The 14,263-nt window shown below is 37.3% G+C and overlaps 1 protein-coding gene across 1 annotated transcript; it reads left to right on the top strand.

Annotated features, from left to right (window-relative positions):
• The first annotated feature begins 163 nt into the window (after positions 1-163).
• On the top strand, positions 164-14,048 carry LOC111341918 (membrane-associated tyrosine- and threonine-specific cdc2-inhibitory kinase). Its single transcript, XM_022948963.2, has 19 exons — positions 164-516; positions 719-771; positions 2,810-2,854; positions 3,719-3,801; positions 3,894-3,980; positions 4,126-4,164; positions 4,259-4,334; positions 4,688-4,810; positions 5,341-5,432; positions 5,742-5,848; positions 6,312-6,372; positions 6,562-6,604; positions 6,731-6,772; positions 7,003-7,093; positions 9,899-9,973; positions 10,208-10,313; positions 10,533-10,625; positions 10,948-11,083; positions 11,331-14,048. The coding sequence occupies exons 1-19, from the start codon at positions 291-293 to the stop codon at positions 11,364-11,366; spliced, it is 1,614 nt and encodes a 537-aa protein (XP_022804698.2). The 5' UTR covers positions 164-290; the 3' UTR covers positions 11,367-14,048.
• Positions 14,049-14,263: the final 215 nt, after the last annotated feature.

Genomic DNA, 14,263 nt, shown 5'->3' with positions numbered 1-14,263 from the left:
TCTAGAATTAATCGTGCTTTGTGTATGATGAATTGGGTTGGTTTTCTCTTGATATTTGCCTTACGGAAATTCCAAATCCCCTCCATTCTTTCCTCTCCAAAAAGAGACTGGTGTCTAGTGTTTTGATCACCTGACCTGAATATTTGTTCTTTGGCGCCAAAATTGATACTTCGTCGTCGACCTAAAACCGCGCGCCCTCTTGGCTATGTGAAACACACGACAAATGTCTTCCTTTGGCACTTTTAACGGACTTATTGTAAGCTCATTTTAAGTGAAAGTCACTTTGAACAATGGAAGAAACTTTCAAAAGTCCTCGACCGATACCTAATATCGCCACGGAGGCCACTTTTAGCCACCGAAAACCAAAGAAACCCGATCACAGAAACTTGGTTGAAGAAGATTGTTTACCTCCCAGAGCTCCAGTGAAATCAGCTCCACCAATAAGTAGAGTTTTTAAGCATACAAGACGGAACTCGGTGGGAGCATTCCAAGTCAGTTTTCGAGATAATGGTAGCGGTATCCTTTGAAAAAAAAACGCCAAATGTCTTGTCGTTTTGTTGATGTTTACAAAATTCTGATAATGTAACATTCAAACGGGATGGTCTAACGAGCTTCTCATTATTGCGTTCAGGTCCTTCGAGTTTAATATTGTTTTTTTTGTACTTTAATTTGAATGCTTAACCACTCTTTGACGTACATCCTTGACAAATCAAATCAGAAATTAAAAGCCCCCACTACAATGCGAAATCGCGAGATCTCTATTTCGAACAGGTAAGTCTGTTATATAATTTTATCCTCCTATTTGAAAAGATTTTGTGAAGAATTTTCCAAAGCCAGGTAGAACGGTCAGCTTTAAGCTTAAGACAGGCATTTTCAGCATTTGCACGGCTTTACACTAATTACGTTATGATAATGTTGCAAAGATATATTTCGCATGTTTATACAACGCAAGGCGAGGACACATAAGTTCGTGGAAAGGTACCTGGACTAGAGTAATTTCTTCTAGTACAAGCTGCTGCCTTAGACAAGAAATTATGGTGGCTCTCCTAGGTTTTTCACTTTGTGGTTATGACGTGAGTGCACTCTCGACCTTGGATAAACATCTTTAAGGCTACACCAGCGGTGTGGACTTGCTATAATGTGACTTTTTAACTGTCTGCACTCCGGCTAAGATTAGTATTTACCGGCTTGACACTAACTTTTCAACTTACTAGCCAAGTGGCTGGTGACAACTTAGGCCCAGTTCAAATGTCGAATTTCACATGTGCCGAACTTAACTCCTACTTTTGTCGACTAAAATAGTTAAATACGGCATTTGATTCAAACGTCGAATTTAACTCTGTCGCATTTAACTCTGTTCGCTGTCAATATTCCCAGGCGCACTACTCTAGGCCCAGTTCAAACGCCGAGTTTCACATGTGCCGAACTTAACTCCTGTTTTAGTCAACTAAAATAGTTAAATACGGCATTTGATTCAAACGTCGAATTTTACCCTGTTCACTGTTGATATTCCCAGGCGCACTAATTATTTGCTAGACGAAGACGTCTATTGAGCATTTGCTTAATTGCTTCACTGATGCTCTTGTTTTGCTGTTTGTTTTTGCCTCTTTATCTTGGCTTTTGGTCATGATACTTTCACGTTCCATCATTTCATTGAAACACGACCCACAATATGCCACAGGGTTTCCTACTTTCAACCCAGGAGAGTGCCCTCTTCGTTTTCATAAACAGAACACCTCATACAAAAGTAATTACTGCATGTCAAACAACTGTATTTTGTCTTTTTTGAAAGCAAGAACTACAAATTCCTTCATCTCCCACCATTTCTTTGTGCTCTTTTGGCTTTTTTGCGCATGGCATTCATAGAATTCATGGCGAGTCGTGGGTAATAAATGAATTACAATAATTTTGTGTAATTCATGCATTAAGTTCGGCACATGTGAGATGCGACGTTTGAAGTCGAACCTAAGTCGAATCTTCGACTGTTTCATTTGCAGATACGGCAAAAGTCGCATTTTATTTAAAACAGTCGAATTTAATTGATTCAAACGTCGCACTTCACATGCATTTAACTCTCGTATTAAGTTTGGCACATGTGAAATTTGATGTTTGAACTGGGCCCTAGATGTTATGACAATTTCAGTTTGTTACTAGCCAAACTGTCTGGTGGAAATTGCAAACCACCAGCCAAAACAGAATTTCTACTAGTCTATGGCTAGTGGGCTGCCGCTAGCGTCGAGCCCTGATTTCTATTCTCTATAATGTCTCTTCACATTTTGCATGGTATTGACAAGGAGAATTTGATTGATGATTAGGAGTTTCTAAAATTGATGATCATTTCCTTTATTCTCATTTGAATTAAGTTTGATACAGTTAGGAGAAATTAGAAGCCAGTTGCTCTGAAGGGTGAAAGGGTGAAACAGTGCAAGAAGAAAAACTTGCTTTGCATAGTTTTCTTTTGCTGATAGGTCTTCCTGATCGTTCATGGGTTATTACACTCCCCTTATGTTGTCATTTTGTGTTCTTGATAGCAGTACCATGAAACATCACCCAGGACATTTTTTGCGAGTCCATAAGTAGGCAATAAAATCAGCTCAAGCTTTCTGGGGCTGTAGGGTGAAGAGTAGGAAATTCAAGGGCAAAAGGCCATTGTACCTGTGTTCCTTGTCCATTGTTTGAAAAACAATACCATGTTCTTGGACTGCACGCACTTATTTGCTTGATTACGTGATTTTTTTGGTTATTCCTCAGAATCTGATGTAAGAAATAATTTTGGACTATTCATCTTTTGAACTGATTATCTCACCAGTGTTTTAAAGTTATCAGCAGACTTGGGGCAGGTTCATTTGGAGAGGTAAGTTCAAGATTGTTTTTATGCATAAATGGAGAAAGTATCTGTAGTAAAACCAAGGGTGTAGCCAGGGGTTGTCCTGGTGTGCCTGTGACCCCCCCCCCCTCCCCTTGGTCTTGGTAGGCCTTCTTTGGAGCATACAACCTACAATGTTCAGGTGGTGAAAACGCCATGACAATATCTTGGCCTGCCCACCATACTCTCACTGCTCATCCCAAAAGTGTAACATTAAGTGAAACATGCACGCGGTGGAGGTCAACATGACAATCTGGTGAGTAGCCTCTGTGACCCCCCCCCCCCCCTTTGAAAAATCTTGGCTACGCCCCTGAAAACTGACAGTTGCTAAACCCTTTACACCTTAAAATCAGCATCCATATCCTCCGTATTCTTCTCTGTACATTTATTTTGACACTGGAAAGGAGAAATTGTCTGACAATCAAAGTTTCCTGGGTTTGGTGATCATTTCTTTTATTCTCAGATCTAAATGGAATGAGAGAGGAAAAAGATGCTGATCACTCTTATGGTTTAGAGGGTTAGCCTGAGAAAAACAAGGCTATAGTTAGGTATTGAGGGGTTTTGCTGACCTCTGCTTTGTGAAGCAATTAGGAGGAGAAGTTGATGTAGCAGAATTGTATGCATGTGGAGGCAACATACCTCAGTGGTGTTGCATTCTGTGACAATTTCAATAGTATACTGATTTTGTTTTTGCTACTAGAGTTTAATGTACATAATACTTTGAGATAAACCAGTCAACAATATGCAAGTCCTTTTTGAATCCTTCAGCACTTGTTAGCTAGTAGGTAAAGGGCAGATAAGACTGAGTGATTCTCAGAGTGTTAATTCATTGATTAATTAATGTCTTTGAAGGTGTTTAAAGTGAGAAGTAAAGAAGATGGATGCCTTTATGCAATTAAAAAATCAAGGGATAAGTTCCGTGGTGATGCTGACAGGTGAGGTCACCCTTGTTTTCAATGACAATCTAGATAAGGAATTTAAGTAGTACTGTTTTTCTTCACCCTGATTTGTTTACATTTTCTCACAGAAAATATAAACTTGAAGAGGTCAACAAGCATGAGCTGGTAAAGGGTCATAGAAACTGTGTTAAATTTGTCAAGGCATGGGAAGAAAGGTTAGGCATCTGTCCAGTCTAATTTTACCTCTTGTTAACTATGTCTATCATATTGTCATTGTATTTCCTATAGTTTTCTAGTGCTCTCCATTAAGTTAAGTATTACACTGACAGTTTTGATGTTTTGTTTCTGGTTACAATTCAGGAATCATCTTTACATACAAACAGAGTTGTGTGAAATGAGGTAAGGAGAGCATGCTGATCTAAACATTAATGATTATCATTACAATGGCTATAGTTGTTATGTTTGATTGAATAATGATTTGTTTCATCTTTAGCCTCAAAGACTTCTTGGAGAAAAATGATTCAACCAGTGAATCAATGGTGTGGGAATTTCTGTCTGATTTGTCTTTGGTTAGTGCATTGTATGCATTTGTTCTTGTAGACACCTATAAGGGAAAGGGGAATTTTGTGTCCAGTTGGTTGATGAAATTATCTATAGCACATAATTACTGGAACAGATTTTTAGTAAATCTTATGTAATTTAGTAATGTTGCAAAGGCACAGCCAAAATGAGGTACAAAGCAGCTTTTTTTTTTCTTTTGCCTTTCAGTTTCATTTCTGAAGGAGTCTATCTTTGTCTTTTTTTTATCCTTGTACGTCTTTATTTTATCTGTGAACTTAGCAATTAGTCTTATCTGGTATCAATTAGTCTTATTTTGTATCAGGTAAAAAAAATGTAAAGCCTCATGTAAATTCTTTTCCAGGGCTTGAAACATCTTCATGATAATGGTTTAATTCATATGGACATCAAACCAGCTAACATCTTTATTGGTCTGGATGGGTTGTGTAAAATAGGGGATTTTGGTTTGGTGTTGGAATCATCAAAAGTAAGTGCTGTTGACTTGTTAGGTTACTGTCTTTTAAATGAGTGCTCCAAGCTAGATGATTTTCACTGCAGAAGTGCAATACCTTAGATGAAATGCAGTTTGCTCATGAGGTTGTTTCAAAAACAAAACAGCAAAAAACAAACAAACAGCCACAAAATTCCATCTAACATTAACCTCAAGTATTTTTGGGATAATCAAGACAAACCTTCAAATATATTTATCAAGTTATTGTTGGCAAAGCATCCATGATATTAACAAATTGGCAATAACACTTAAACTAACACTCTTTACAGCTGCAATTTCATTTGATTAGCTTTTTAGGATGAATTTTGGACTGACATTTGCAGTGGAAGTGGGAAAGATGAAAAGCTCTTGTGCTTCTGTGCATAATTAATAGATTGGTTTCTTCAAACTTGTTCATTAGTAGTGGAAATATTTACTTGAATAATTTTCAATTAAATGATTTTTTTTTTCTGGATTGATGTCTAAGGTACTTTTTCATTTACCCTATTCCTTTTCTCTGTGACTAGTGCGACACCACCCAAGCCTTGGAAGGTGATCCAAAATACCTTGCCCCAGAGCTAATGCAAGGTCGTTTCACAAAAAGTGCTGACATTTTTAGGTTTGTCATCTTCTGTTGGAGTAGCAGCAATTCATTTTCCATATTTTTTGTTGGTGATGAACATGTCTCTGTCTAGACACTATTAAACACACACAGGGAAAGTATGAAAGGTTAAATAATTGTACTGACCTCTTATAAGACTGCAGACACTAAGTTCAGTCTGTTCAGTGTCCATTTTAGAGAGGCTCATCTTAAAGAGGTTTGACTGTACATACGATGCAAAAATGAATGTTTCACCCTTTAATTTTTGGTACATGTGGATGCATGTGTGACTTTTAATTTTGCATTGTTCTGTTTTGTTGTCATCAGTTTAGGCATAACTCTTCTGGAGTTGGCCAGTGATCTTGAATTACCTAAAGGTGGACAAGCATGGCATGAACTTAGAAATGGGAAACTTCCCAACATATTTACGCAAGGTTTGTTCTTCCACTAAGAGAAGCAACAAGAACAGCATCAACAGGAAAAGCATTGAACTCTCTCAGAAACAATCAATATTATCTAGAGCCAAATTGCTGTGAAATTTTATTGTTCAGTATTTTGCACATATGCAGTAGTTTCCAATTCAGGTAAAAAATGAATTCAGATTAATTTGATTTGTTGTTTAAAGATTACAGTCATGCACTCTAAATAGTGGGAGATTCAATTTAAATTAGCTAGCTTGACACCATTTTAACTTGAGGCTCATGGTGAACTTTAGCATGATACTTGCCTTGAAACCTGCCAAAAAAACCTTCCTTTTTAAAATAAAAGATTTGATGTACCTACCCCTATTGCAGTTTAGAAGAACATACTGAGGGAACAAATAGCTTTTGACAAATTAAGATTTAAATTCAGATACTGTACATGTACTCAGATTTATGTTGGTCATCTGCACATCAGGTATATCCCTAGAGCTTAGACGACTTATATCGTGGATGATGAATCCTTCGCCGCAACAAAGGTCTGTTTTACTCTCTTATTAATGATTTGAGTATGCACCAGAAAATACAGTTTTAAAATTATGCATTAATTCGAAAGGTTTTCTTACTGAAGACATACCGGTAGGTGCTTCCAAAATCATGTAGAGTTTCTACAAACTTCTTGACACAATTAAGTCTTATGAGAGCTGAATTTTCTATGACATTTTCAGACCAAATGTAGATGAGATTTTAGCTGAGCCAGCTGTATGCCAGGTAAAGAAAACAGATGATTTAGTAAAATTGATGTAAATTTTATGAACTTTTTTTTTGAATAAGGTCCTCAAGATTTTATTTAATTATGATGCATGCAGCTGTAACTTTGGGATTTAATATTTATAGGCACTGAAAAGGAGACAAAGAGTTTATCTGTACAGCTGGATGGTGAGTGATTTTGCTATTATTTGCAGAAACTGGATCTTGACATTAATTGTGAAATTCACTTCCTGAAAATTGGTGATTGCATTAAATCAGTATTGAGATTAGGGAATTGACAATCTTTCAATCTATCAGCACTATACAAAAATTTCTTGGCTCAATCAATCTATCTTTACTCTTGATAGAAGTCGTTGTGTTGCATCATTTAAACAAAGACTGTGGTTTATTCATTGCAGAAGGAATCAATGTCTGTCATGTATTCCTTTCTTTGCTCCACTTTGTTGTGGATATGGATGGTGTTACTTTGGCCTTTCCACTCATTTACAAGTAAGATTCATCATTATGTTTGAGGCTCGACACTTATGGTAGACAACTAGCAACAGACTAGTAGAAATTCAGTTTTGGCTAGTGGATTTCAATTTCTACTGGCCAGTTTTTAAACAAACTGAAATTTTCATGACATCTAAGTTGTCACTAGCCACTTGGCTAGTAATTTGAAAAGTAAGTTAGTGTTGAGCCCTGATGTTATTATGTCTTGTATCCATTATGTAAAATGTATGCCATGGAGTCTGTAGGTACAAGTAAGTGATAACATGACAGTATAAAAATCAAGTAACATTGCATATACATGTGTAATGCACCTTAAAAAAACTGTGCATTTAATTTTTTTTTAACAGATGTGTGGAGAAATATAATGGACCTAGTTTGCCTTCTAGCACTATATTGTAGGGTGCAGAACTCCTACTTTAGAAATGTTGGGTTCGAATTATTTTGTTGAACTGAAGCCTCCCCTTATTAGATGGGTTACTGTAGTTAAGACGGGTAAAAAACTTATACAAATTGTGGTTTTTCTGGTAAAGTAACTAAACTATGCAGAATGACTGCTAAAGATATGGTGAACAATGTTGGTCATGGAGCTGCTTGTGATCTTTCCCAAGTTTCAAGCAGATCAGGTTTCTCTTTGCCACTTGGAAACTGATATGGAAATGAGGCTGGTTCAGCATTTTCTACATAACGGTGGACAGGCGTCAGTCAACACTGGTGACTTGATTTTGTCTCTTTGACTGCTGAGAGGTGAATAGTATTGGCTAATCACTTCCAAACCAGCCAATCAGTGTGCACAAATAGTACTATTCACCTGTGTGGTATATACTTATCAACTTAATGAAACTTTCAGTGAACTACAGGTAAATTAGAGGCAATATATAAATTAATACGAATTAGGCCCTCCACAGACTAGGGATTTTAGTTGACGACAACTATTTGTGATCGACCACTAAAAGTTATCGACAACTAAATAAGTCCGATAAAGGATTCCACACACTGGCGCTCAAATACTGATTTAGCAGCCGATACGCGGGGAGGTTGGGCACCAAGAGCTTACTGCGCATGCTCCGTATCGCCATAACGCCATAGCAACTCTTTCATCGACATCAAAGGACTGCCTCATTCTTGTCGTTTCTCGGTGAATGTAAGGGGTCAGTCTTTCAACAATAAGAAGAAACGTACCCCTGTCTACTCGCAAATTGGTGATAAAATCGCCGTCATTCCAGTTTCTACGGCATGTTGGCCAAAATTCCCTCGAACGAACTTTGCGCCAAATTTGCCGTTCAATCGTTTTGGATAAAATATCCTGCATCAGAACTTGTTGGTGGGCACAAAAAAATGCAAGCTGCCGCAATAATGACATCATTAGTGTCGTTTCCACTAAGGAAAAGAAGAAGGAAGATCAAAACGAATGTTTTCTTTACCAAGTATTTTTCTTCTGCAATCCTCCATGTTTTAAGTCGGCTGGGAAAGCCGCGGACACAGTAGCGCAGAGATCTAAAAGTAGTCGACAACTAGTTGACAATTGACAATACTTTATTTCAGAACATGTAAATACATAATTATTAAGAAAAAGGAAACCCAGAGGTTGGCCCTATATCAAGGGTCTCCTATTTATGTAAAAAATCTTACAGAACTAGTTAATAAAAAATAAAAAAGTCAAATAAGAAACAGCTAAATATCAATTATTAAATGACGATTCAATAAATATTCATATGTTTCTTCAATTTTGATTTAAACTCACGAACGTTAGGGCTGTCACAAAAATTAAATAAATTAATAGGAAGATTATTCCAGGGTTTGATAATTCTGACAAAGAAAGAATTTTTGTAACAGTTCAGTTTTGCGAGTTTGAGTTGTAGTTTATATGGGTGGTTAGATCTCGATTTAATGTTTTTACAAAGTTCAAAATAGTCGCTGAAATTCAATCCATTTAGATTGAATACAGTTTTATAACATTCCACTAAGGAAAGGAAATCTCTCCTTTGTACTAAAGAGTTCCATTTAAGAATTTTACACCTCTCCGTGTACGCCATCTCTTGTCTTCTTTGGCCTAAGGCAATTCGCGAGGCTCTTCTTTGTATCTTCTCAATTTCATCGATGTCTTTGATGAGGTGTGGTGACCACACCGGGCAGGCGTATTCCAAGATTGGACGAACCAAGGTTTTGTACAAGTTTGAAAAAATATCTTTGTTTTTACCGCCTACTGTGCGTTTAAGTAAGCCAAGAACCTTATTTGCTTTGTGAACTATTTGTTCAACATGTTTTGACCATTTCAGATCACTAGTCATAATAACTCCAAGATCTTTGTAATTAGATACATTCCTCAACACTGTACTCGATATATTGTACCGCGTGGACTTTTTGTCTCTGTTATGTGTAATTCTCATGACTTCACATTTGGTAGAATTAAATTTCATCTGCCAACGATCCGCCCATAGGTCGAGGGTGGTCAGATCTATCTGTAAAGCAATAGAATCATCGATATTATTTATCTGTCGGTAGATTTTGGTATCGTCGGCAAATAATTTGGCAGTAGACGTGATGATGCCAGGTATTTCGTTCACATAAATAAGGAACATAACAACTAAAACAAAAGTTTTCACACACTAGAAAAACGCTCAAAGATGAGGCCGTCGACAATTATTAGTTGTCGACAACTTGCGCCACAGACTACGTTTATGAATTGTCGATAACTTTTAGTTGTCGATCACAAATAGTTGTCGACAACTAAATCCCTAGTCTGTGGAGGGCCTTGGAGGCAATATTTAGGAGAACTTATGCAACTTTATGTTTACATCCTAGACTCATGGGTATGGACCAAATCCTCTGCAAAAGCAGATGTGTCTTACCATGAGGACTTAAGTTTTTCATCTGACGGTAAGAGGAAGTATGCTCTCGTCTAATTTTTCATTTTATTAGGTTTTATGTTTTTGTGTCAAAGTGTGTATCAGCTAAATGTTGACAACTGCTATGGGCCTACAAAGCAATCGTTGAAAGGCATTTTCCCCTAATATTCAATATAATGTAATTTAAAATGTATCAACTCTGTGTAATGAAATTCTATCCCTATTTTTTTTCTGTTTATTCATCAGTATTTTCTCTCTTGTACAGAATCCTGCAATAATTCTATTTTTGAGAGTGGTAGTAGCACTCCCAACTGTAGCATGTCATTTGAGGAGATGCTCACACATTCCATTCCAAAGCCTCCCTGGCACGGGTAAGTAAAAAGTAGAAAGTATAAAAGGCAACTTTTGGATGTTCTAGTAAAAACAATTGGCAAGACTAACCTCTTATTCTGAATAATAAACGCAGCTTTTAACACCTCATGTGTGTACTCAAGAGACTTAATTTTACTACTAATTTTGATATGTAGAGTAGGTTACTGTGTTTAGCTACATTTACCAAGATATTGATATATATCTAACTTTTTTTCCAGTGATGGTTATTGTAGTTCGCCTGTTCACTTAACTCCTTCAAGCCATTTTGAGCAGACAAATATATCTCCTCAAATGCATTCTGATAAAGAAAGGTAAGCAAATGATCTTGAAGAGGAGAAGACATCAGTTTGTGACAAAGAACTTAGGCTTCGTTGTGGAAATAAGTTACTTCTCGCTTTTGGGAAAAGGTAGCTGAAATATTGCCCAAATTCCCTTGCCCCACAGGCTTTCCTTTCATAGATTTCATTCCTCATCGGAAGTCATGCAAAGCAGCTCATATTATTTCCTCAACCTAGCGATAGCAACAAAACGGAGAGAAAGAGACCAGTGCATAGCCAACAGAAGCAAGGCCTGCAAAAGTGCTGTTTGTTCAGGATATTTGGTGATTTAAATTACTGTGATTTCTTCCTGTAGGATTACTCTACCATTCCATACAAGTAGCCCTGAGCACGAGAGGTATACTCCTCCTTCAGAGAGAAGGCGAGGGCCTCTGTTTCACGAGGAAGGATTCGTGACCAAAAATGTAGTTGAGCCCAGAAACCTATTGGAGGTATGATCTACAGCTTTATGTTGTGAAATTTACTGTTGCTTTAATATAGTCTGGTTTTTAATAGCTAACCAATCACAATGCCTTACATTCACATTCACTGTACATTCTGAAAGAGACTGTGGTACGGGAAGGCTCAATTTTTTATTTTAAGGTTGAGCGTCTTTTTCCGTACTCACTCCGACGTACAATTTGCATCTATTTGCTTCTACTTCTAACATTAATTTCCATCTCTTTCTGGGTGACCCAGGTATTCGAGGATGCAGCTAACAGTCCTGACTGGTAGTAAGTTTGTGAAAAAGAGTATTTCTACACAAAGCAAAGAAGTTTCAACCATCGTCTATCAATGGAGCATCTGGTTAGATTATACTTGGATGAACAGTATAGAACAATAAGAAAGCAAATGCCTAAAATGATTGCACATTGCTAGAAGAAAGGTCCACGATCAGATTTCCAACTAATATAATTATTGTTTCTAGATAATTTATATGTTCCTATTACACTTAAACAAATGGTTGTTCTTACGGTGTACCGCCGCCTAATGACATAATTATGTTTCCAAGGGACGTGACAATGTATGTCTTAACGAGAATGAAAAATGATCAAGCTAATAAGCTTTATCAAGTTGCTGAATTTTAAAATCAGTCTTTTAATGTGACTCCACTGTTTACCTGGGAGTTTCCTGTGATTTTATGTCAAGATATGTTATTTAGGGTTTCTTTAGTGCAGATTAAGCTTTACATAGTAAATCATTCTATACAAAGTAAAACGCTCCACAAACGCCCATTTTACCACTGTTTGCGTGGCTCCTAGACCCTTCAAACGAGGCACATTTTTCGTATCAGAAGCGAAAATAGCAACATGAGTTTTTTTTTTAACCTCAGTGTTTAAAAAACGTTGACATCGTCAATATTTGTAAATGTAAATAAATTCCTTACTTGTGATTGTCTTTCACAAATAGTGATGTTAACATTTCCTGAGATATCTGTATGCATATAATTTTAGTACCGTGGATCGGCTGCGCCTCGGGTGCCACCTTTTTGTTCTTGCCTCATTTTGACGTCATCTGTGATATCTATTATTGATGATTATGGGACTGACTAGAGTCTAATTCCGTCTGTAATCATACTAGTGATGACAAAATTGGACGACCGCGCAGAGGGAGTCTGATTTGCTAATTACGAATATGATTAATAATGGTAATAGGACTTCGTGTCGTCCAATTCTGTCTGTAATCGTACGATCGATTAAGCGCGAAGCGGGGGTCCGATTTGTTAATCAGTCGTATGATTACAGACAGAATTGGAAGACACGAAGTCGTGTTACTGATTATAAAGTTCGGATATAACACACGCTGTTAATGATTGAAAGAGAGTGTTCCTTTTGAGTACAAAATACGGAGATAAACTTAAGCTGTCACGCCATCCTCCAATTTGGCCATTGTTCGGACTCAGAACCAAACGAAAGTTTTTAAACATGCCAAGCGCATGAACAGAGACGAAAATCCACACAGAGAAATTGTGCTCAGTTAGATTGTAATGTTGCGTATGGTAGTAAAACTCAATTAGATTCTGTGGTAATACTGACAAAATTCAGGCGAAAGTGTCAAATTCGACCCGCTGAACTATTTCGCAGATTGTGAAAGTAAGTTATGCGTGGAAATTTGACAGATTCTTTATTTTAAAACAAATGCAGAAGCCTTGACTTAAAAAAGTGGAGAGAAACACTCGACTACGTCTCGTGTTTTCCCTAACACTTCTTTCGTGCTCTAGCCACTTCTTGCACAGTCAAGGCTTCTTTATTTGTTCATTTAGTTACAATTAATCGAAACTGACAAAATTTGGGAAAGAAACTAGACGTCGGTTATACGTTTTCTCAAAAATCAACAGTCAGCTGTCCTATTACCTTGTCCAATTACAAGCACAACGCGTACACTTGCCCACTCCTATCGGGTCACGTTTGAGAATTTTGTTATGGATTTGATAAGTATCGAACAACCGTACGGCAACATGGAATCCATTTGTTAAATTTAGCCAATATTTGTGTACTATGATAGACTTGTAGTGCGATTTGTTGTCAACAGGGTTCGTACACGTCTTGAAAACCCTTGAAAACCCTTGAATTTCAGGAGGCCGATTTCAAGGCCTTGAAAGTACTTGAATTTCGTTTTGGGTCCTTGAAAGTCCTTGATTTTTTATTGAACAACATCGAAAAATATCTGCTTTTGTTTCGCGCCATCGGTAAACCCAAAACATAGATGATAACAGAGACATTTTGCTTGGTTTTGAGGTAAAATTGTCATTACAAAAAGTCCTTGAAATTTCTAAGTAGGGTCCTGGAAAGTCCTCGAAAGGTCCTTGAATCTTTGGCCTGAAAAAGTGTACGGACCCTGAGTCAATCAAACTCTTGATCGAAATCTGGAGCGGAAGCAGCAAAAAAAGTTTGTTGTGAGGGCAGCTATTTTTGCAGCAGGTAAGCGAAGCTTCAAAATCTCTTGATCAAACTCTAAACCAACTGTGGCTAAAAAAGGTTTTTTGTCAGACAGCTTTATTTTCAGCAGGTGACGAAGCTACAAACATTGATTTGTAAATACTCGTCAGCTTTCTTGACCTCTCTTTTTACCAGATCAAATTAGAGAAAAGGGGGTCGACAGAGGATAACACCGAAGGAAAGATGACGAAAAAGCGCCAGATTCGAAAGTTTACGCGTGCTCAGATAGCGATCTCCGCGAAGTGCTATTTTATGATGTAATGTTTTGGGGGTAAGAAAAATGGGATCTTTCGTGTGAGGTTTATTGAGTTTTCTCGGTAACTCTGTCCTTTTTTAAAACTAGCTCACTCCCAACTACATACAGTTCATATCAAATAGGTTATTTTTGTTAAAATGTCTAAACGGCCAACAGGGTTTTTATAGTTTTGGTATGTATTGAACATGTAAAAAAGTATTCTTAATAAAAATTGGATTCTGACGAGTCGTCGCCCTGAAATCGAGCTTCAAACTTCCCGCTTTGACCACGCCCATTGAAGGTAACCGCGAGTCGGGGCAAAAAAGAGATTAGGTTCCAGAATGGGTCGTGAAGTCAAGTCAGGAACGCGCCAAATCCCGCCAGTGGTTCATTTCACTTTTTTTTTTTTTTTTTTTTCCACCAAGGTAAAGAGTTTTCGGCGACATAAATATGCCCGA

This window comes from Stylophora pistillata, chromosome 3 (assembly GCF_964205215.1).
Source record: "Stylophora pistillata chromosome 3, jaStyPist1.2, whole genome shotgun sequence".
Classification (NCBI taxonomy): Eukaryota; Metazoa; Cnidaria; class Anthozoa; order Scleractinia; family Pocilloporidae; genus Stylophora; species Stylophora pistillata.
Note: the sequence above shows the minus strand (reverse complement) of the source record. Positions and strands in the feature narration are given on the sequence as shown.

What these genes read in the sequence shown, in the direction of transcription:
- LOC111341918 (XM_022948963.2), top strand. Translation starts at nt 291, where the DNA reads ATGGAAGAAACTTTCAAAAGTCCTCGACCGATACCTAATATCGCCACG. An exon ending in CTGAGCCAGCTGTATGCCAG is followed by an intron (nt 6,605 to 6,730) that starts GTAAAGAAAACA and finishes TAATATTTATAG; the next exon opens with GCACTGAAAAGGAGACAAAG. An exon ending in AGCCCAGAAACCTATTGGAG is followed by an intron (nt 11,084 to 11,330) that starts GTATGATCTACA and finishes TGGGTGACCCAG; the next exon opens with GTATTCGAGGATGCAGCTAA.